The sequence below is a fragment of the Schistocerca nitens genome, chromosome 4 (assembly GCF_023898315.1).
Source record: "Schistocerca nitens isolate TAMUIC-IGC-003100 chromosome 4, iqSchNite1.1, whole genome shotgun sequence".
NCBI classification, from domain to species: domain Eukaryota; kingdom Metazoa; phylum Arthropoda; class Insecta; order Orthoptera; family Acrididae; genus Schistocerca; species Schistocerca nitens.
Window position 1 is genome coordinate 756,547,281 of NC_064617.1, and position 25,167 is coordinate 756,572,447.

General features: G+C 43.7%; 1 protein-coding gene across 1 annotated transcript; it reads right to left on the minus strand.

Annotated features, from left to right (window-relative positions):
• Positions 1-2,352: 2,352 nt before the first annotated feature.
• LOC126252553 (piggyBac transposable element-derived protein 2-like) lies at positions 2,353-24,073 on the minus strand. The gene is made up of 2 exons (XM_049953452.1): positions 22,358-24,073; positions 2,353-2,442 (listed from the first exon to the last, which is right to left on the minus strand). The coding sequence occupies exons 1-2, from the start codon at positions 24,071-24,073 to the stop codon at positions 2,353-2,355; spliced, it is 1,806 nt and encodes a 601-aa protein (XP_049809409.1).
• Positions 24,074-25,167: the final 1,094 nt, after the last annotated feature.

Sequence of the window (25,167 nt, forward strand, 5' to 3'; positions counted from 1 at the left end):
CAAGCTGAGATACAAACAAGCTATGCTTTGTGAAACCGTGCTGATTCGTGGACATAAACTTTTCGGACTCTATGCCTCTTTGTATTCACTGTCGTGGTTATCTACTAAAATCAGTTCAAAACAAGAAGAAAGATCGTTCATATAAGAATACATCGAAATGTACAACTCTAAGAACAATTAAAGGGGCAACCATTTCGAGCAGTTTATCAAATTTTTGACCATCATATATATCATCCCCTGCCAGATTTATATTAATTATTTCATCGGATTACTTATATCTTTGCCTAGAGTCCAAGTTTTTGACAACTGACTACATCGCCTTTTTTCAGGTCGAGGGAATACTGTAAAAAGTTTCTTTTACTTTTTGTCATCTTTGAACAGTGTTCTGGGAACATAAAAGCTATTTTAATTGGTAAAGTACTGAAGATAGATACAAGCAGGATTTTCTTTACTTTTTCCTATTTGTTTTGCTTCGAGCAGAACAATTTGATAATGGTTTTTTTAATGAATACACCACCATTTGACTATATTGTTGTTTATTTAATTTATTGGCCTTTTATGCCATTTTCAAGTGACTGAGTTTATGCCACCTGGAAATGGCATAAAAGGCCGAAACCTGGGTCGTAATTAAATAAACAACAGTAAAGTCAAATGGCGGTGTGTTCATTTAAAAATTATTGTATGACTGTTGCTCCACAACATCAAAAACTGAGTCTGATAATGCTCCAAGTATGCACTATTCATACACTTCTCCCTGAAATAATTCCAAATAATTACATCACGTAGTGTAGAAATAATTTTGCCATGTGTAATGGTAGATAACGATAAATGGCAGAGTTCATTACAAAAGCATGTTTCTTCTACTGCTGATCGTGAATTAAGTTTCTCTGGTCTTATCTCTGCCTTCACAAACAGGGAGACAATTGAACATACAGACAGTAAAATAAATTTTTATTGTACACATATATGTAATAACAGTAGTAGGGTACTGGTGCTACCAGGACACTTTTGATATCAAATTCATATGCAAATTAATTAAATTGATCAATTAATTACCCACTCACCATCACTCCCACCAACCCTCCACTCACCCCAACCCCCAGTCCCAGATGACATTGTCCGTTTTCCTCAGCCAGCACATGGGTCCCCGCTTCCTTTCCCTCCCCCACCCCTCCACATCCCCCTCCCACACTTACCCTATTGGCGGGAATAAAGCGAATTTCGGCGGGAATTTCGAATTTTCGCGGTAAAATCCAATTGTCCATTCAGAGGACGTAATGTTAACGGGAACTGTTTATAATATGGGAATAGGCGGTGGAAATCAAAAAATTCAGAGGACGGAAATTGGGCAATTATGCACTGCAGAGGACATAATTTGCGTTTCATATGACAGGTATACTCTTCTTTAACTTCCGATCACATCGTATACTTATAATCGTGAAGTCATTAAGATGCTCCGCGATGCACTGCTGCATGCAAGTGCAACAGAAAGCAGCGTGCTGACTGTATGTGCCTAGCGCTGGTATTCGTGAGTGAACAGGCTTTCTCGTAGTGCAGACGCTACTAACTGCATGTCAGCAGCCCCCTCCCACTCTTCTCCCCTCCTGCTACTCGTGTGGTTGGCTCCACCCCCTCCCCTCCTTCTGCTCTGAGCCACCCACCCCTCATCACGCTGAAACTACCTTGCGTCACCTTGGGGGCTCAGTCTGCCTCAACTGGGCTGCATTCGTGACGACTGCTGCAGCTGCCTCTCCTTGCCTGACGTTACCATACCCACCTTCCACCTCCTGCCCAGACTTGACCTCCACTACTGCACAGCGCCACAGAGAGTGCTTGGAGAGACTGGCCAGAGGTCAAAGAGAAACCAGCAGATGACTGAAATGTGAGCTGCCCCCACATTGCAGTGGGCCTCTACCACGAACGATACATTTGCTTTTGAAGTTTAGCATCTTTCTCCCACAACTGTACACTAACAAAAAACAACATGTATTTCGAGGGATGCAGCTGACATCACAAGTGTCAGGCTATCTGTTTGTCCCAAAGTAAACAAAGAGAGTTTTTTTGTAAATCTAGCAGCTGCATCCATTCTTCCAGCCACATGCAGCCACATGGCAGCAAACAAAGGAAGTTTTCGATAGCTCCCCTGTCTGTTTGTCCCAGAATTTTTTTCACCTTCGCAGTAGCCAACTGCACCAAGCCTCCTTCAGCCTACTTGAAGAAAAAAGAAGGCAAGTCATAACTTGCTGGTATGGCATTCTGAGTTCCTGTCAGACCTCTGCAAAATAGAGGGTCCAGTCTGAGGGTACATAAAGCCCAACGCTCACCACAATGTTCATCAGTCTTTGACAGTGCCTAGTTGTGTCCGTTGATTCTCACAAGAATTCGCCAGCCAGTAGCGATGCCAGCGGCGGTGGTGATGGAAAACAGCCAAACTTGTGGCAGCTGCCATTTAAGTGTTTATAAAAAAAATTATGAGTTCAAATTGCAACAGTTATAAAATTTCATAGCAAAATATTCAAATATTTCGTACATTGTCGTAGGGAGTGGTTATAAAAGTTCTTTTTTTTCCTTGCTATTGTAGCATTTATTCCCAAAATGCTGGCTGGATTAGAACATCAGCTGGAAGCCGAAATTCGCCAACAAGCCGCAGAGGTTGTGCTACCATCATGTAAGTACGTCTCAAAGTGTGTATGATAGTTTACATGTTTAAAAAACATCTCTTTACGTATTCAAATCATAAGAAGTGCTTATAATATTCCTACTGTTGTTCTAGCATTAGAAGCTGGAAATCGCAGGCAAATCGAAAAGTATGTACTACATTATGAAAGTATTATATGTTTTCAATTTCTGTGTGATAGTTAACATGTCCAGAAAACAGCTCTTGATGTATTCAGATCGTAACAAGTGTTAATAAAATTTTTGATCTCGCTGTTGCAGCATTAGAATGACAGCTGACCGACATTCAGCGGCTGCTGGAGGCCGAAATGCAGCAACAACATGAGTGCATTTTAATATATTGCTGCTAGACTTTTTTTCATCATATACAGTTGTGTGAGGCATACATTCTTCATTGTTGTAGATGTTGCTATGGAGCAGAAGGAGGGTGAGAATCTAGCATCGGTAAGCATCGAGAATGATAACCAAGCGTCCTCTGCCTTCTCATGTTAACTTTTTTCTTCATAGTTATGTATAATCAGTATCTCGCTGTAGACAAATTCAGTACAGATTTTCTTGTTGTTATTTCCTTTAATCAATATCTTGTTGTAGATGACTTTTGTGAGATGTATCAGCAGCTCTGCAACAACACTTCCGGAAAGGGTGAACCACCAGAGTGGGTGCAAGAGATGGCAGCTGCCTAAAGGCAGTGCCATCTTACCGTTTTGGATGAGAAAGGGGAAATATTTAATTGGATAAGAGAACTAGCAGAAAGATCGACTGAACTGCTCAATCCTGTGACCCAGAGTGTAAAATTTGGTTATAATGCAACCGTCGTCGTTACAGCATATAATTATTATTGTAGAATGCTGATGTACTTGACTGTTGCTCTTTGTTTACAGCATATACCTAAAAAATCTTGAGAGTTTTTGTGGTGTCACAGCCAGACACCACACGTCCTAGGTGGTAGCTTAAATCGGCCGCGGTCCTGTAGTACATGTCGGACCCACGTGTCGCCACTGTGTGATCGCAAACCTAGCGCCACCACAAGGCAGGTCTCGAGAGACTGACTCGAACTCACCCCAGTTGTACGGACGACAGTGCTAGCGACTAGACGTATGAAGCCTTTCTCTCTCATTAGCCGAGAGACAGAATAGCCTTCAGCTAAGTTAATGGCTACGAACTAGCAAGGCGCCATTAGCCTTACAGTGATTGTAATTAGAGTCTCACTTGTGTTCACCATAGAGATGTACAAGAAGACATTAAAGATAAGTATATGAGAAGCTACGTTCTTTTCTTCATACCATTAATTACGTATCCTGTTCCAGTACTTCACGCCCATCTGCGTTAGTCTCGCGTGCCCTTTAAGCCACCTCTATCTACAAGGTGTTGGCCCAGCTGCCGACACATCACATGGCGACGAGTCTACAAAGGATCTTGTGTTTTACTTTGCCCTAATTTCTTTGTGTCATGGCTTCGCCACAATCTCCAGATGTACTGTCCGAATTTTATCGCTTGCAGAATCAGCAGACGCAGGCGTTATTGGATGCTCTTGGACAGCTCGTCCAGGGTCAATGTGCGCTGCACACCGATGCGGCCGCCGCCGCTTCATCGCTACCGCAGCCACAACATGCTGTTGCACCTCAATTCAGACCCTTTGACGCAACGCAAGAATCCTGGCAGGAGTGGTCCCGCCAGTTCAGCTTTCATCTAGCCGCCTACAGAATTCAAGGTAATGAGTGGCAGCCGTTTTTGCTTTCTTGTGTCAGTGTGTCCACCTACCGAGTGATAGTGAAGTTGTTTCCCCGGCGCGACGTAGCAACTCTGTCCTACGAAGAACTTTTGTCTGCTTTAGATGCCTATTTCAAGGAAACTGTAAATGTCGTTGCAAAAAGGTATACGTTCTTTCGTACCAAACGTACGGCCGGTCAGACTAATAGGGAGTGGGTTGCGACATTGCAAGGACTTACTAGGGAGTGTGCGTTTGAATGCGAATGTGGACTTCCTTATTCTGATACTATGGTGCGTGATGCCATTGCACAGAACGTTTCTGACGTTCGCATACGGGAACAGATTTTGAAACTAGTTAATCCCTCCCTTCACCAAGTGATAGACATATTGGACAGGCAAGACACATTTGACTTTGCTCAGGACTCATTTGCAACTTCGCCGGCAGTGTGTCACATTAACCGGCCCGCCGGGCCCGCTGCACGGGACGCTCAGTGGCCCTCGCGCCCGTCAGCGCAGCGGCAGCCTAGCTCGCAAACACGTGCGCCGCGTAAGCAAGCTAATGCAGTGAAATCATGCCCGCGGTGTGCAACTAGACATTCGCGTGAAAATTGCCCGTCACGCCAAGCTATTTGCTTTTACTGTCATAAGAAAGGACATGTCCAAAGTGTTTGCCAGAAAAAGCTCAGATCAGACACTCACACCAATTCCAGGCCCTTTGCTTCACGCCGGAATCGAACCAAGGAAACTCAGGCTCGTGAACCTTCGCCCATGGACATTCATGTCGTTAATTCCACCCCGTCCCGTGCCACTTTATCTAACAGTGACTGTGTTCGTCCCACAAAAAGTGTGCGTCGACGTCGACGGAAGTCCCGTCACGTCGCACGTGATTCTGTCCCAGTGTCTGTTCCAGTTGCACAAAACAGTCGCTTTTGTCGTCAGCAGGACAATAAACTTTTTGTAGACTTAGACTTTGCAGGCAAAGTGATACCATTCCAGCTGAATACCGGAGCTGCAGTTTCATTGCTCAATCACGACATGTACAACCAACTGGGCAAACCTCCGTTGTGTGCCGCAAATGTTCAGCTCAATAGTTACTCAGGCCAGAAAATACCAGTGTTAGGACAGTGCAGCCTTCTTGCAACATACAAGGGACAAACAAAACTTGTGTCATTTTACGTTCTTCGTTCTTCTACTGCAGTGAACTTGTTTGGTTTAGATTTATTTCAGTTGTTTAATTTGTCTATAGTAAATCAGGTCCTGTCAGTGGTTCAGACTGTGCCTTCCGCCAGTGTTTCTAGTCTATGTGAGGAATTTGCAGACATTTTTGCACCGGGCCTTGGTTGCGCTAAGAACTATGCAGCACATTTGGAACTGAAAGCAAACGCGCAACCGAAGTTTTTCAGAGCGCGCAATGTGCCCCACGCATTGCGTGATGAGGTCGCAAGAACATTAAACGATTTAGAATCTCAAGGTGTAATTGAACGTGTGCAGGCTTCTCTCTGGGCCTCACCCTTAGTAATTTTGCCCAAACCTTCCAGAAAATTGCGACTTTGTGTGGACTTCAAGGCAACTGTGAATCCACAACTTGTGACTGCAACTTTTCCTTTGCCCCGCCCGGAAGATCTTTTTGACAAACTGTGCCCGGGAACATATTTTTCAAAGTTGGACCTAGCAGATGCGTACTTGCAAATACCTGTGGACGAAGAATCCCAGCGCGTCTTGGTGGTAAACACGCATCTTGGTTTGTATCGCTTCAAAAGACTGCCATTCGGGTGTGCGTCCGCACCTGCATTGTTTCAGCAATATTTACAAACTATTTGTGCGTCGGTCCCTACTGCTGCGAACTATCTGGACGATATTGTGATCTCCGGAAAGACAGAAGCCGAACATTTGCAAAATCTCCGAACATTATTTCAGGTCTTGCGACAAAATGGTCTTCGCTTGAGGAAGGACAAATGTGTGTTTTTTGCTCGGGATTTACCCTACCTGGGCCATGTAATAAATGCCCAGGGCATCCATCCGAGTCCAGAGCACCTCCGTGCCATACAGGATTTGCCTTCACCGCAGAACTTGAAGCAACTACAGAGTGTGCTGGGTAAAATCAATTGTTATCATAAATTTTTGCGCAATGCTTCTTCCATTTCAGCTCCGCTTCATCGCTTACGCCGTAAAGGTGTTCCGTTCGTCTGGACGACGGAATGCGAACGCGCCTTTCGCCAGTTGAAGTCGGCGTTACTTTCAAATACATGCCTTACGCCGTTCGATCCCCAGAAACCCCTTTTGTTGATGGTAGATGCATCGGATTTCGGGATCGGTGCTGTGCTTGCGCACACAGATGGATCGCATGATCGCCCTATTGCCTTTGCGTCAAAATTCCTCTCATCTGCGCAAAGAAATTATTCACAGATAGAGAAAGAGGCTTTAGCTCTCGTGTTTGGTGTTACTAAGTTTCACGATTTCTTGTATGGTCGTCACTTTACCATCATCACGGACCACAAACCTTTGACATCGTTTTTTCATCCGAACAAGCCGGTACCTCCGCGTACGGCGCAGAAATTCATTCGCTGGTCTCTTTTCCTCTCGCAGTACCGCTACGATATCTTGTATCGGTCCACTGCTAAGCACGGAAACGCTGATGCGTTGTCCCGTTTGCCTGTTGCTGAGGATAAAGCATTCGATTCTTCCGAACTTGCTTGCATGTTCATTGATGCGGAAACCGATGACGTGGTCGCATCGTTTCCGATTGATTTTCGTCGTGTCGCTACAGCAACGGCTGCTGACCCTGTCCTTGCTACTGTTTTGAGTTTTGTTGCTACGCAATGGCCCTTGTCCAAGTCACGGATCGCGGATCCGCTGGTTCGCCGATTTTTTGCTCACAGGGAGAGACTTTTGGTACGACGTGGTGTTTTGTTGTTGCGTTCTGATAATGATCAGTCCCGAGTCGTGGTCCCACGTTCGTTACAGTCCTGTGTCTTAAAGCTTCTTCACCACGGACATTGGGGTATAGTGCGTACGAAACAACTTGCTCGTCAGCACTGTACTTGGTTCGGAATCGATGCTGCAATTACGAATATGTGCTCCTCTTGCGTGGCGTGTGCCGAACAACAATCCGCACCGCCGCGGAAATTCTTTGCATGGCCGAAAGCCCCTTCCCCTTGGCAACGCTTGCACATCGATTTTGCTGGTCCATTCTGGAATGCTCGTTGGTTGGTTGTGGTCGATGCTTTCAGTAATTTTCCTTTTGTTGTCCGGATGTCTTCCACGACGTCTTCTGCCACAATCCAAGCCTTGTCTGCTATCTTTTGCATTGAAGGTCTTCCGCAGACTATTGTTTCCGACAATAGCCCACAATTCCTGTCCGCAGAATTTCAGTCCTTCTGCAAGGCCAATGGTATTCAACATCTGACGTCCGCGCCGTTTTCGCCTCAGTCAAACGGTGCCGCGGAACGATTGGTCCGGACTTTCAAGTCACAGATGTTGAAATTGAAAAAGTCGCATTCTCGGGAGGACGCATTATTGCTCTTTTTGTCCTCGTATCGCTCTCAGCCCAGCAATGGTCGCTCGCCGGCTGAGTTGCTCCATGGTCGTTCTCATCGAACCTTGATGTCTTTGCTGCATCCGCCGCATCAGGTTCCTGTGCAGCGGCAGACTCCTGCTTTTGCTCCTGGCGACGTTGTCTTCTATCGCACCTATCGCGGTTCACGGCGTTGGCTCGCAGGGCGCATTCTTCGCTGCCTCGGCCGCGCGATGTATTTGGTTTTGGGGGCCTCTGGTGAGGTGCGTCGGCATCTCAATCAGCTGCGCCTCTGTCGTCGCCCGGGTTCTGCCGCTCCCCGTCTGCTTTCAGCGATGGAGCCGTCAGGTCAGCACCCTGGGGACCCATCTACTGGCTCGCCTCATCCCCAGGTGTTACCGACGCTGCCTTCCATTTTGCCTCATGGCGTCGCGCCGCCCCCGCAGCCGCCGCAGCCGCCGCAGCCGCCGCAGCCGCCGCAGCCGCCGCAGACGCCGCCCGCAGTGGACGCTTCGCTGCAGCCGCCACGCGCCTCCCTGGGTCACGCACCGCCGATCGCTTCCCGTGACCAGCTGTCCTCCGCCATGGAACTCTTGCCCGCTCCGGACCAGGTGTCGTCATCGCGCGTCGGATTCTCCGACCACATGGAGGTCGACCCTTCGGCCCCTCCTGTCTCTTTACGGGCGCATACACCGCATGTTGACGTGCACCCTGGACTAGGTTTTCAGGCGTTTCCTAGCTCCCCTCGGACCGAATGGCCGGGTGTGGGTGGCACAGCCTCGCCTGTTGTTAGGCTCCCCACCTCATCGCATACGTCAACATGGGGTCCTCCCCACGGCGGGCGGAAGCCTTATCTCACGACCGTTCGCCGATTTGCGGGGGAGGAATGTGGTGTCACAGCCAGACACCACACGTCCTAGGTGGTAGCTTAAATCGGCCGCGGTCCTGTAGTACATGTCGGACCTGCGTGTCGCCACTGTGTGATCGCAAACCTAGCGCCACCACAAGGCAGGTCTCGAGAGACTGACTCGAACTCACCCCAGTTGTACGGACGACAGTGCTAGCGACTAGACGTATGAAGCCTTTCTCTCTCATTAGCCGAGAGACAGAATAGCCTTCAGCCAAGTTAATGGCTACGAACTAGCAAGGCGCCATTAGCCTTACAGTGATTGTAATTAGAGTCTCACTTGTGTTCACCATAGAGATGTACAAGAAGACATTAAAGATAAGTATATGAGAAGCTCCGTTCTTTTCTTCATACCATTAATTACGTATCCTGTTCCAGTACTTCACGCCCGTCTGCGTTAGTCTCGCGTGCCCTTTAAGCCACCTCTATCTACAAGGTGTTGGCCCAGCTGCCGACACATCGGTTTTACTTAATTATTTTCCATTATTCGTATGTTACAGAGGTGTCACCAACACCACCACCAAAACAGCTTTCTGTGGCGTGGACACCTAGAGTGGTGGTTGTAGGAGTAGGTATCAAATGTACACGGAGCAATGTGCACCACCATGCAAAGCGCCAGTGATGACTTTGTGAGAGGTGGTGGAAACAGCTGATGCTGCTGCAGTGCCAGCTCCCACACCACCATATACCCTCTGGCGTCTATGGGAGGTTCAGTCAGAGCAATGATCTCCCACCCCTCAGGCTGGCGATGGCGAAGGCTTCAACATGCAGAAGAGTCAAGAAGCACCCTTTCCACAGCCTGGGTGCTCCACAGAAGCTCACTGCAGCCACCTCCTCTTCCTCCAGCTCCGACTGTTCACCCTCGTTGGCAGCAGAAGGTATATGTACTTCAGCAGATACCCCTAACCCCAGAAAGCGCCTCCTCCCCATCACTGTCACCTAAAAGATGGACGCAGTTATCTCTTAGTTGTAGTGTTAATAATAATGAACCTGTGACTAGTGGCAGTGCTCTATCCTATCCTGATAGTGAAGGTCATCAGATTAGCAGCGTCATGACCCCTCTAAAATACTTGGTGGTTGCTAGACCCTTTGCGGAGCGTATCTTGTTCATTATAATTGAGAATCTAGCCAGAGGTTCTAGAAGCGTGTCTCCTGGTGCTGGAGGCAGAGCTCCTCAAGCCCAAGATGATCCAAGATATGATGCCATTAAATGTATCGCAGTACTCCACTGCGAGCTGACTCCCCCCCTCCCCCCCCCCCCCCAAAAAAAAAACAGTAGGGAGCTGCTGAAGAGAAAATCCTACGCTACATCTGGGGTGATAATGACGTTATATCTCAGAGTACATCAATTGCCGAGTGGTATCATGATTCCACCTTGGGTGCTATACTGGCTCAGTTTTCCAAAATGGAAGTAAGAGGGTCACCTAAAGCACCCAGCCAAATACCCTCGACATCCATATTCATGTTTATGATCTGTTAACTGGAAGGTCCAGTTATATGAAACTCCCAAAGTATATAGCTGATAGGAAGGCATGCATTAATGCCCAAAATGAAACGGATAATGCCTGTTTTGCATGTCGATCCTGCCTTGCGAGAGAAACTACAGTGTACATCTACAGTGTACAGGTCAATAGCATGCGCGCAAAAATACGATTCCTGGAGGGTATAGTTTTGATGGTGTCACGTTCCCCGTAAATATTCAGGGCATACCAAAATTTTTTTCACACAGAATCCCAGAATATCAGTTCATGTTTATGGCCTGAAGAAGCAGAAAAGCAAGCCAGATGAGCTGGACAAGCAAACTGTAGTTTGACCACTCCGTTTTTCGAAATATGCAGATGAGTGTGATCTTCATGTACACATGCTGCTCTTCTATGCATGTGATAATCAGCATTATATGTGGATCAAAGACATGTCCCACCTCCTTAACTCCCAATACAATAAACACAAGTGTAAACGTCACATTTGCCTCATGTGTCCAAATACCTTTTTGGATGAAAAGTATTTAAGAATAATCTGAAGGATTGTGAATCCAAGGAACCGTTACATGTTGTTATGCCTTCAAAAGAAAACAAGTTCATTAAATTCAAGAATGCTCACCACCAGAAAAGATGTCTGTTTTTTGTATATACAGACTTCGAATGTCTCCTTGCCACTGTCACCCACTGTCAAGAAACCCCTTAGCCTCACATACTACCTTCTGGCAAAAACATGTACCATTTGCAGGAGTGTACCAAATTGCTCATACGATTCAAGTCTTAACAGCTATGAATCTTATGTTAAGGATACTCCTGCAGTTTGGTTCCTCACTGGGCTTGAAAAACTCTCATGGGATGCTGATAGGCTTTACAGCGCCAACATCCCATGACTGAACCAGAGTAGAATAAAAAATTATACAATGATGTGTTTAACTGTCATATTTGTGGGCTGCCATTAGATAGAATAGCTGAAACTCCCATAGAGATCATTGTCACCTCACAGGGAAGGTCTGCATGCAGCTCACAATACATGCAATTTGAAATACCAGTTACCAAGGCACATACTCGTATTCTTCCATAATTTAAGTGGGTATGATGCTCACTTTCTAGTTGAGCTGTTGGTTAATTTCGGTTGGGAGAAAAATCAGGTCAGTGTCCTGCCCAAGAGCATTGAGAAATATTTTTCATTCTACAAACGAATGATGCTACCAATTACGCTCCGCTTCGTTGACATGTTATGTTTTATGCAGTCTGAGCCCCTTCTGAAACTCGTTGAAACTCTGCCTTGGAAGGATAAGCATATCGCCCAATCTGAATACCTCTATGAGGAAAAGCTTCAGCTTGTGACTAGGAAAGGAGCTTTCCCTTATGAGTATCTGAATAGAAAGGCAAAACCGGGCTACCTGACATATCTACATTTACCAGTACTCTCACAAGTGATGCCATAATAGTGCAGATTATGAGCATGCCATGAATGTCTGGTGAGATTCGAAACATTTACAGTTTGGGTGTACACGCAAGACTATGCACGGACACTGACATACGCTTGTTTGCAAATGTTTTTGAAAAGTTCCAAAGTGTATGCATTGGCATGTACTTCTGGAGCCTGTCTTTTATTACACAGCACCTGGGTTGTTCTGGGATGCAATGCTAAAGAAAACGAGTTGCAGAATTGAACTTTTGACTTATGCTGATAATCTTATTTTCTCTGAGTGTGGGATGCATGGAGGACTTTGCCAGTGTGCTCATGAACACACCTAGGCAAATAATCCACATATGGTACAAGGTTTAATGCATCCTTCAATTCAAGTTATATTCTATATTATGGGTACACCATAATGCAGCCACTGCCAGTTGTTTGGTTTCAACGGGTGCCTGAAAGTGAAGGGGATTAAGTGGAAAAATATTGGGTCTGGCAGCTGATTCTGATGTAGGGTATGTGGTGGAGGCAGTCCTCTTATGCCTTGTTAGTATGCATGAAATGATTGTTGGACACAAGCAGAGGTACATAGTTCATTATCATAAACTCTAGTAGTGTCTCAGCTTAGGCATGGAGCTAGGCAGAATCGCCCAGGCTATCTCCTTCAATCAGTCCCCCTGGTTGAAGGATTTTATTGGATTAAATACTAAAAATAGATCGGAAATGACTTCAAAGAAGATTTTTATAAATTAATGAATAATTCCATTTTCGGTAGAACCATGAAGAACGTAAATAACGAACTCGATATTTTGATTAGGACCGAATGGGATGGGCACTATGGCGTAAGAAAGAGCGTCGCCAGACCAAATTTTAGGCAGGTGACTATTTTCAATGAGAACTTTGTTGCTGTGGAGAATTCGAAGGTTTCAGTAGACTTCACAAAACATATCTATTTCGGTATGTGTATACTGGTCAACTCCAAACTCCACATGTACTGCTTCCACCTATGAACTTGCTAAAACTCATTTCATGAAACCAAAGTTACTTTATAGGGTACAGATAGCTGCATCTATTGGGTGAACAACTGTGATCCATATCAAGTAATTAGGCATCATGGTAATCAATTCGATACATCAGAATAGGCAGCTGATTATCCTTACAGTATTGTTCATTAGAACAAGAAGCTTACAAGCTTAATGAAAGATGGGACAGATGGATTGTCGATTGCGGAGTTCATGGGTCTAAGGTCCAAAATGTATGTGTATCGTAAAACAGATGGAACTACCCTGAGGCAAGCTAAGGACATGCGATATGATGCATCACATGTCACCACGGTCGAAGATTACTTGCAGTGTCTTTGTAGCAGTAGTGGAGCAACAAGGACGCCAGCACATTTTGTTAGTGCCGGTTGCCTACATCAGGGTCAGGTATGCAATCAGGGACAAACCTATTGTTCTCCTTTGATTGACAGGTAGTTAATCTATTGTTCTCCTTTGATTGACAGGTATTTAACCTATTGTTCTGCTAAAAGGATCCTTCCTTATGACTGACAGGCACTTAACCTATTGTTCCCCTGCCCCCTACACTTCCCCCTGCCCCCTTGCTGCTACAGGCCCACTTTCAGGTCTGGGTTATTGGAATAGCCCTTCTCACTCTTATTAATTTGATTGACTACTTAATTAAATTGATCAATTAATTAACCTCCCCCTGTGGTAAACCCCCTCCCCTCCCACACTACCTCCCAGAAATTGGAGGGAAAAAGCTCAATTGACAGATCATTTTGAAGTCATTCGATTGTAGTGTGTGAGATATTGTTTAAATAATTTAGACATTGTGTGGAATATTGTTTATTTAAACAATTTAGGGGATTCAAGGCAGTGTATGGAACATATGGAAATTGGTGGAGAGGAAGGCTCTCATAACAGGTTATATTCTATATTTATATAAAAAAATCAATTTGCAGGGGTTGTATTTCTCTTGCTCATCATTCTCTGCTGTTTGGAAACATGTAGGTTTTGTAGGAAGCAATTACATGAGGCAAACATAATGCATAACCTAATGTTCGGCACTGTACTCTGTAAGTCTTAACCTAATGTTTGGCCCTTTGTTGACACTTAATCTATTATTCTGTTAAGTGGTTTTCCATGTCAGCCACATTTCCTTAAACTATTCTCCCGCCTTTGATACCAAATTAAGTAATTAGTTATGTCCTCCCACCATTTTTAGTACACTTTTCGAATTTCACTTGCTTTAGAACGCCATTTATGGCACATTCTCCTTTCTCAGCCATCCCCTTAAACTATTGTACTGTGCTTTACATAAAAATTATGCAAATTAACATATTGTTCTGCACTTAGCCTGCTGTTCTGCTCCATGTCACCCACTCATGCACACCTTCCCCTTAACTATTGTACCACTAACACCATATTGATGTAAAGAATTTATGCAAATTAATTAAATTGATATTCTTCGCATGTATGGGGTAGTTTTTTCCTTAATTCAAAGCATCCTATTGGTTGGTGAAATCGATGTAATATAGTTTAAACAAAAGATCACTAATAAAAAACACATCCTGTCACTTGATGTCTGACGCCGACTCCGCACACGCCCCCAGGATTCGGGATGTATTGGCAGCCCCACGAACTGACGACGCGACTGTCAGCTGCCAAGCGATGCATATGTGTCAGTTTGGGTCCCGCGAGGATGAAAAGGCGGCATTTCTTTCATACTTGACAGCTGAGAAATTCCTGTCGAAATACATGTTCACCTAGGCACCGTTGCTGGCGAAATGATGAATAGCTGCGATACAGGTCCAGTGCTAAGAGAGACGTTGCAATGCTTCCCAGAATAGCAAAGGGTGCATTCTTTCTAGCAATCCTAATGGGACAGCCAATCCATCACTGAATTTACCCGTTAAACTGCAGCTCATACCGGTGTGGGAGCACTGCCAGCACTTCTTTTTTCTGCAGATGAGACTTTCAGCGGCAAAAGCTATTTTGTATGCATCAACACATTGCACCAGTAGTTAAAACCCGCAAAAGTTGTCTACGGATCATCAAATACATACAAGACTCACAAGAATATTGGGAGCCAGGAACATATTTACCACTGTAACTACAGTTAAATATTACAATTGCTGCTGCAGTCTGACACCGATCGATGTACAGGTAATGTTTCCTCTTGACAGCTGTGGTTCTGGAACGAATCTCAGTATCTATAGCGCACATAATTTCCACGTAAAAATCTCTCTCATCCCCTCGTGGTTATCGATGCCCTGAATCTACACATCCTTCATGATAGGGGACACACTCATTTTCTCTGGTCATGCCACAACATTACACCGCAATATATACACATTTTATACAAACAGTACAGTTATCTTTTATATCTGTACAGCATCTGAAAAAGTTATGGTATACCTACACACACATCAGCTATATGTCTCGAGTCTCTTCAGTCTTAGGAAATTACCTGACAAAGTCTTCGAATCAGCACTTCTGGAAAGTACTGCATCCTGCCAAGATTCTCTCAAACAAGTGTTATGAACGACAGGCATCTGGCATTAATGAATACCGTTTAGTGTTGCCGATGAGGGGACATATTGTTACAGCCTTATTGCCCATCCTGTTTGTACACTATAGAAGGGCCAGTTGAACATTTGCATTGCTATATTGTGCAGCTGTTTTTACATCATTGGTGTAGCTATCGGCGACCAGACACATCAGCTATATGTCTCGAGTCTCTTCAGTCTTAGGAAATTACCTGACAAAGTCTTCGAATCAGCACTTCTGGAAAGTACTGCAAAGACAGACAGCGTAAGCACATGCACCATAGGTATACTCCTCGCTGCACTACATATTTCCCACGAGGTCGGGCGGTCATCCACTTCTGACACATGACCAGAGCACCCTCAGCAGTCCAAAGTCATTCTCAGAACGGTTCTAAAAATTCGTGGTCGGCTCCCCTCGGCACAAAAGCGTTACTGCTTCTGACGCCAACCTGCTTGCTTGCTCGATTTTCTACACCCATCACCAGAATCTGGGATTACAAGAACACACGTAATTTCGCATGGTTTGCCAGAATATCATATCTTTTCGCAATACTTCTCGATATCAAACACATACCAGTATCCTACCGATCGCAACATAATTCTGAAGATATAGACTGGAAATTATTTCTCTACAAACCCGAAACTTTAGCCAGGTGTAGCATGCTGTAAACCATTGAGTAACTAGAAACTTATCCCTTCTGTTTCTCTGTTTCCTGAGCTCGTTTTGCTGCTAATTTTTGCCATTTCCTGCGTGGGCTGTCTATTTCTGGCTCAGAATGTGCCCTACACGGAATTTTGTATTGTGAAAATTCGGTGTTCTCGTTCTTTCGATTCCCATCTGTCTGATCTGTCTCAATTCTATCCAAATCTATCTGAGCCTGCTGATTCTGCAGCTCACCGACTGTCCTATTCTCTGGTTAACCGTATGTCCTATTCTCAATAAACTTGTTTACTTGCTGTTTATCTGGTTGATTCTCCCCCATCTTGTTAACTTGCTGTCTATCATGTAACCTTTTGGCTTGTGCTCTCGTTAACATGAAAGTTCTTTCAACACACCACAACCCTATCTACAAAACTGCATGACCACTTACCAGTTGGTTGAACCAACAACAACGACGTCGTGGATTCTTGGCTACTGATCCGTCTGCTCTGCTACAGTCTCCATCTCCACCTGTGCGCTTGCAAAGGGAGTAAAAATGTTACTTCTTAATTCTAACTTATTTGATACTGCGTCACTCTGCGTCTGTGCTTATCACCTGAAAATCCTATGCCCTAACAGCTAGTCAAAAATCGTAAAAATCCAAAAAATTTTTAACACAATAACACAAGACCTTTTCACTACAATTCTGCTTTCCTTGCTACTTGTATCTATTCTAATGCTGAATCTTTGCAAATAACTCTTTAAGACATGAAAGAAAATTTTTAAAAGTGATAATGCACCCTAGTATAGAAATTTTTTTCTCAAATTAACTAAATTTCTTTTTTCCAAAAAAAAATTACAATTATTTGCTTCTCACTTAACTTAACATTGCATAAATATCGACAAACTTTCTGTAACATCAAACAAAAACTTTTTACTAAGATTGCGACCTGTCATACCTATCATCTATCACCTATTCTGACACTGTCCTATCTCGGTAACCTACCTATCTTACATATCCTGGCAGGGTCGCCATTTTCTGTCAGTATGTGGGTGTTATGTTGAAAAGTTGTGCAACATATTGATCTAACAAGTACCCTTTGGCTCCTGCAAGAAGCAATTTCCACCCCACACTACTACCGAAGTCAGACAGACGCTCCTAACGTACCAAAAAGAAATGCCTGAAAAACTTTCAGCAATAAATATATTTTGGAGTCGTCCACTGTACAAAAAAGACACAAAAATATTCTATTTTCTTATGTAACTTGTGGGATACTTGGGTACTGGAGTATTGGTAGTTAGTGTACGAAAAACATTAAATGAACAGAAAATATTATTTATCGCAAAATCTGAGAAAATCAAGTGAAACATTTATTTATAAACTGATACACAAATTTCTGGGTTGTTTCCAGAATAGGAGGTTACCTCTTATGGATAGGAAGCCTTTTAATGAAATTTACATACAAAGTGTGGGAAAGCTCTTTTATCCCCTTTCTTTAAGAATGTTATTTACTCGGCAGAATGGTTGAGAGCTACACCTACTCAACTTGAATAATTATCTGATTGAATTTTTCTAAGTACAGTCGCGGCTGTAGCATGAGAAATGTAATGGAGTGACGTGATTGAAGTATGTTATTTCTAGTGGAGGAAAGATGGGGCTCGCCTACACTGTAGTGCACAATACTGTGAGCTGTGACAACTGTTGCCTGCATTGTTCACCACCGAAAAATAACAAAACTATCTCTTTCTATCTGGACTGACCTTCGCCAATCGAACTCTCACTACACCTTGATGAAGTCAAGGACTCCTATCTGCCCCTAGTCTAACTACTGGTGTGGTACACCAGTCAGATAACCAGTCCACCACGATGCCACTCAATCTTCGCTCGCAGGCACTAACTAATATTCTGTGTTCACTCCGCACATTGAGTGTCGCGGCCAACACAGTGAACAAATGCTTAATCACGAGTGACTCAATATAGAGTATCACTCTGATTCGCTAGCGACAGAGGTGCTCTCTCAGTGCAGTACTGAGTAGAGACTTTGTTCCTCGCTCTCTGCATACATGTACGAGCACACTCGCTCCTGCTACGTGTTCCCACTTCAAGAGCATCACTGGTGCGACCCCTCTCCAGGCCAAAAGTGAAAGGATATATCATCCACTGTCTTTCCCTCACTCCTACAGCTCATTACATCAGAAATAGTTCGCCAATCTGTGTTACTCTTACAAATGAGAGCATGGCAATCCGTTTAAACCGACTAATCCAGAAACATATAGCATCTGCGTTAGGTGTTTACTTTCCACCTGTGAGAACTCTGAAACTGTGCACTAGGTCCATCAATAATGCGTATGATGGGGCTCTCCCAAACAATACAGCAAGTTTTGCTTTTAAGGTGAACACACAGACCATTATCACTTTTCTCTGGCAAAAAACTGTTTTGGTCCCTGGGCGGTCGGCTGGCCGGCACAGCTGCATGCTAACCCACCCTCCTATGGACTTTCCAGCGGGCTGGTTGCCTCCGCCGAACAAAAACTCCTGTGGCCTGAATGTTTGTGTACGCCAGCCTCGACTTTTTAATCTCGGTGCACACTTGCGATTTATTTATTAGATTTGCATGTTGATTAAATGGAAATATGTAAAATTGACTCTACCCTATCGAGTCTGGGCTTGAATGAACCGTCTTGATCCACAGAATACGATGGTGAGGTCGGTATATGTAAGAAATGAAGGTCAGGAGACCACGCCACCTTACATGATGAGCACTCCAATTTATCGCTGTTTCCAGAGCAACTAGTCCCGCAAGGAGGCTCCATCCCAAAACTGATGGCAATACTGGGGAATAAGCAGAGACACATCATTCATTATCATAATCTCCAACAGTGTCTCAGCTTCAGGATGAAGCTGGTTAGAATCACTTGTGCTGTCTCCTTCAAGCATTCCATTGAAAGAGTATATTGATTGGAATACAAGACAGAGAGCATCTGTGAAGCGTGACATTGAGAGAAATTTTTATAAATTAATAAATAATGCAATTTTCGACAAAACTATGGAGAATTCGAGGGAACGATGTGAAATTTTGATTGGAAACGAATGGGATGGGCGTTATGGCGTAAGAATATGCATTGCCAGACCAAATTTTAAACAGGTCACCATATTCAATAAGAACTTTGCTGTTGTGGAGATGGCGAACACTTCAGTAGAGTTTACGAAACCTATTTATGTGGGTGCATGCATTCTAGACCTATCCAAACTCCACAGTGCTGCTTTCATTTTGAGTTTGCGAAAACTCATTTTTCAGAATCCTAAATTACTTTATATGGATGGAGATAGCTTCATATGTTGAGTGAAGAACTGCAATCCATGTGAAGTAATGAGGTACCACAGTAATGAATTCGACATGTCCTTATGCATGGCAATATTCCTTACGGTATTTTTCCACAGAACAAGAAAGTTATTGGCCTTATGAAAGATGAGGCATATGGACAGCCAATTGTGGAGTTTGTAGGTCTGCAATCAAAAATGTATGTGCATCACACATTGTAAAGTGCCACTCAGAGGTGGACTAAGGGTATGCATCATATGGCATCAAGAGCCCTCTCTATCACAGACTATTTCTGGTGACTGTAGAAAGGCACAAAAAGATGCCGCAAATGGTGCAGCAAACGAGTATTCGATTGACAGGATACTAGATGTACACTGTGCTGTAGCCTAAAATGGACCTGTTGCCTCACGATGATAAAACGGCCATTCGTGATGACGGGATTGAAACTATCCCATACTCAACACTACTAACTAGTAGCAAGAGAAGGGGTGGGGGACTCTGATTGAGTGAGAGGGGGAGCTTGAGAAAGAGCGAGAGAGAGAGCAAGAGAAAGAGTCTGCAGAGTAGCAGTATGACCCTTTTAGCATAGTGTAAGTAGTTTTGTGTGTGTGTGTGTGTGTGTGACGTGAATATTTATTTATTTGTACTATGTGCATATACACGCATGGTCTGAAAAAAAGATAAAAACCAAGCTATATGTATATTCGTTATTTTTTAACTTTATACAGGGTGGAGAAAAATTGTTCCACGAAACTTTAACCCTGGATAGCTGATGCTGGCATAAACCAAAATTACTAATGTTGTGTAGGTTGACAACGCACAATTTTTAAACTACCCAAACTTGGCGCCACATGATCCGATTGGTCGAGGGGTTTCCCTGTTGCCGGATGCTCTGGATAATGCATGACAGCGAATGCTTTGCCTGCCAGAGATTGCGATGTATCCAAGGCGGCCGCATGCTCGGTTGTAGTGCTCCAGCCTTCCACTGTGGGGACCTGGGAGCGAATCCGCTGGGGTTTTTTTCATGATGAGACATACGTCTGGTGATCGCGGGGGCATGTCCTACGAGCATCTCTGCCAATTGCCTGGCCATCAAAGAGTTCATGATGAGACATACGTCTGGTGATCGCAGGGGCCATGTCCTACGAGCATCTCTGCCAATTACCTGGCCATCAAAGAGTTCGTCTAAATATCCACACACAGCACAACTGTTGTGTGCGGGCGCCCCATGATGCTGCAACCACATGCATAGCCGTATATCCAGGCGAACATCTTCCAGCAGGCTGGGTAGTGTTTCTGGCAAAAGGTGAAGGTAATTTACCCCGGTAAGTGGAGGAGGTAGATGGACTGGCTCATTCGGACAGTCACCCACAATGCCTGCCCAAATGTTGAGCGAAAATCGTTCCTGGTGTCCATAGACGTACGTGATGTGAGGATTTCTCCTTGCCCAGTAATGAACGTTTCGTGTGTTGTAAAGGCTATCCTGATGGAAGGTGCACTCGTCGGTAAACAACACTATGGCGGGGAAGTCGGGATCTCGTGCAACACGTCGCAGAAACCACCGGCAAAACCCTTGCCTCTGTTCATAGTCCAGCAGAGAATTTAAGCCTTGGATAGGGTGGAAACTAAATGGGTGCTAACTGATGATGACCATGTGTCCAGCTACTCGAGTACTTGTCGTAGGTGCTTCCTTGAAAAGCTCGAGAACAGTCTCTTCAAGTGCAGCATCCTGTCGTGTTCCAGATCTTCCAGTATCACCATGATATGCCGCTAACGAGCCTGATCCGCCATGTCGCCAGCAAATTGCTGTAAACGTTTGCGGGTGTGGGTGGCGTCTTACTGGGTACCGTACCTCATACAACCGTAGAGCTTCATATGAATTATCGTCGGCTAGTCCGTAAACAAAGACCATATTTCGTTGTTCTTCTAACGAATACTGTGCCACCACGCTTACTGTATGACTGAATCGCGGGTGACGTGTATGTGCTCCGAAGCGAAGCTTACGTGTGAATGCTTCTGACGTGAGGTGGAGACAAACAGCAAGACCTATTCGACATGTGTCGTATCACGTTGGGGAGGTGACAGTGCGAGGCACATTTCTATGTGTGAACTGACAACCATAGCGCTGCACGTCAACTGACGAACGGGTGCAGGGAAATCCCAAGGCCAGTCGGAGCGCATGGCGCCAAGTTTCTGTCGTTTAACAATGGTGTGTTGTCGACCAACACAACAATACTAATTTTGGTTACTACTGGCATCAGTTACCCAGGGTTACAATTTCTTGACACAATTTTTCTCCACCCTGTATATATATCTTAAGCTCCTCATCTGCTGCTAGACATATGAGTCAGATTAGTTTGAACGTACACAGTCCATCAGAATTATTGTAAAAAACCGTTGATATTGGGGCTGTGGAAATTAGTTTCTAAGTGTACACAGACCATCAGAATCACTATAAAAGCTGTGCTACTGGGACGTAGAATTTAGTTGTAGTAGTAAAAAAAAAGTATCTCTGCATTTGTCCTTAGCGTAGAATTACAAAAAAATTGCAAAAACATTCTTATCTGCTGCTACTGAGCACTATGGGACTTAACCCTTAAATGCATGATTTTTTATTTCAAGCTGTAAAAATTACCATGTTTAGTTTATAGTGCCTACATTTCGAAAAAAATATTGAAAAATTTTTTAAATTAAATTAACAAAGCACTATTGTTGAAAATCGCTTTGTAGCTGATCAGCTACATTTTGAGTTAACACCTTATGAGCCACAATAAATGTGCTTATTTTGCTCCCTCAATTTTGACCAAATCTCTCGTAATTTAATTGTTGATTATGATTAAATACTTTGTATAGGAAGGGAAAAATCCTAAAATAATAAATAGGACATTAATGTTGTAAATATTGAGCATTTATTGTATATTTTATACACTTTTATATATGAACAATAAGGTATCTAGTTCCAACAGGTTTGTACCCAAGCATGTGATAATCACTTTACATGAAAAGTTTGAAAACAGTTCTTTTGTTTGTGCAAACACAATGCAACTGCACATTTATTACACTGAACCCAGGAAAATCCCTTGCATCCTGGCATTTTGCACCTCTGTCTCACTTGCAAGTACGAAGGCAGGTGACCTACTTGATCCAGCCTTACATCTTGTGGAGGTACATGTGCTGTGGGCCCCTTTGTCTTCTTAGCTTGTATTTGGTTTTCGAGTTCATTACTTGGCCTTCCACGTTTTGCTGAAGTTTGACCTGAGCGACACAAACAGTGAGCAATTTCCATTCGAAATTCAGAGAGTTTCATAGTTCTCCTAATCCCTTTGGTTTCTGCTACTCTCCTATACAACAGCCAGGAATTGACTACTCCCATGTCCAGGAGATGGTAAAACAATCTTATATACCATTTTCGACTTTTCACAAGAATTTTATGTCGACCCATTATGCTGTCAAGAAGGTCAACACCTCCCATATGTTTATTGTAGAGCTTAATTATTTGTGGACAAGGTATTGTTATTCTTGACTTTGTTTTTTTGTCATACCTCCCTGCTTCATGAATAGGCTGCTGTCCAGCAAGTGTAGAAAGCAACATCACACTCTTGTTATCTTTCCACACTACATTTGATATGTCGACACAATCCACTGTTGCGACGCGCTCTACTGATGCACCTCGTGCCATTTTCTTCAGCTCAGCTTCTGAAGGGAGCTTGCAGTCTGGCACTCTGTTTCTTCTGACTGTCCCAAGTGAGTAAATTCCTTGTTTATGTAACCACACAAGCAGTGGCAGACTTGTGTAATAATTGTCACAGTACAGTTTGTGGTTCATATTTCTTGGTAGTATCCTACTGAGTCGAACTACAACATTTGCACTTGCTCCCAAGTCTTCCTCCCCAGTCACTCTTTTTTCTGGTTCATTTTCATCTCCAGTGAAAATCTCAAAATCGTAGGCATAACCAGATATGCCACTAATAACAAATAATTTGTATCCATATTTATGAGGCTTGTTTGGCATGTATTGTTTCAAATAACTTCTAGCCTTTGTTGAACATATCTGTTCATCAACAGAAACACACTCCTCAACAGGTATTGTTTGAAACCGAGATCTCATCAATTCTATTATGGGTCTTATCTTGAAGAGTCTATCATGACCTTTTTCACCCCTGGGTATCATTGCACTGTTGTCATTGAAGTGAAGAAACTTACGTATTTGCTCATTCTGATTCACTGTCATTGTTGTCTTGATCAGATGAGTACCAGTAACTTCTCCCCAGTAATCCCTCGTATTAGGTACATGAACTATTGACATTACGAGACAGAGGCCTATAAATTTTTTTATGTCATCACAGGATAAATCTATTGGTCTATCAGGATTATACTGCACACTGTATCTATGAGACTCTTCGACAATTAGATCAAACAATTTAGATGGAAATATATGTTTGAAGAATTGGTATGGAGTATTTAAGTTTATTACTTCTTCTGGTAACGAAGTATTGCCATGAAATTTTGACTGCAGTTCGGGAATAATCAACTGTTTATCTTTCCAAACCACACTCCTGCTGTTTTTGGTAACATTTTTACTGCTGCATGGCAGTTTCAGAGCATTATCAGACAACTGTGACGTCGATTCCTTCATTATAACATCAGATTGTCTTGTTCCAGAAACATCTTCAGTCCTAATTACTGGTACTTGACTTTCTTCGTCACTACTGTCACTATCACAATCAACAGATTCTGGAGCAACATATGTCTCATCTTGAATGGAATCGTCAGAGAAACACTCAAGATCGTCATCACTGCTTAGTGGAATCTCTAACCATTCCATAAGCATTTCTTCTTGACTCTTTCGAGACATTTTTACGTCAGCGCCTGAAATGCAGTAAATGAAAAATGTAGCTGATAAGCTACATACACAAAAACAGGCCTCATTTCAAATCTATCGCAAAGACACTCGAATTAACTGTTTACACCATATCTACTTACGTTTTCAAAATGAAAAAGTAATTTTCAAACCCAGAAATCAGTGCACAAACACCAAAAACACACCTCAACTTTCCGCCAAAACACACACTTGGCAGTATGTCCACACAGCTCACTGTCGAACTGCTTCAGCTCGTCCTGCCATCTATGATCGCTATGAAGAACTACTAGAAACTGCAGCGGAGTGTATACACTTAGCTACATAACGAATTTGATCGAAAATGTTTCTCCATATGGAATAAATCGAAGAAATGAGGTCTGTAGCTTATCAGCTACAGTATGCATTAAAGGGTTAACATCTGAGGTCATTAGTCCCCTAGAACTTAGAACGACTTAAACCTAACCAACCTAAGGACATCACATACATCCATACCCAAGGCAGGATTCGAACATGCGACCGTATCAGTCGCGCGGTTCCAGACTGTAACTCAAGAAATACACTACTGGCGATTAAAATTGCTACACCAAGAAGAAATGCAGATGATAAACAGGTATTCATTGGACAAATATATGATATTAGAACTGACATGTGATTACATTTTCACGCAATTTGGGTGCATAGATCCTGAGAAATCAGCACCCAGAACAACCACCTCTGGCCGTAATAACGGCCTTGATACGCCTGGTCATTGACTCAAACAGAGCTTGGGTGGCGTGTACAGGTACAGCTGCCCATGCAGCTTCAACACGATACCACAGTTCATGAAGAATAGTGACTGGCGTATTCTGACGAGCCAGTTGCTCGGCCATCATTGACCAGACGTTTTCAATTGGTGCGTTGTCGACCAACACAACATTACTAATTTTGGTTCCTACTGGCATCAGCTAACCAGGGTTAAAATTTCGTGACACAATTTTTCTCCGCCCTGTATATATATATCTTAAGCTCCTCATCTGGAGAATGTGCTGGCCAGGGCAGCAGTCGAACATTTTCTGTATCCAGAAAGGCCCGTACAGGACCTGCAACAT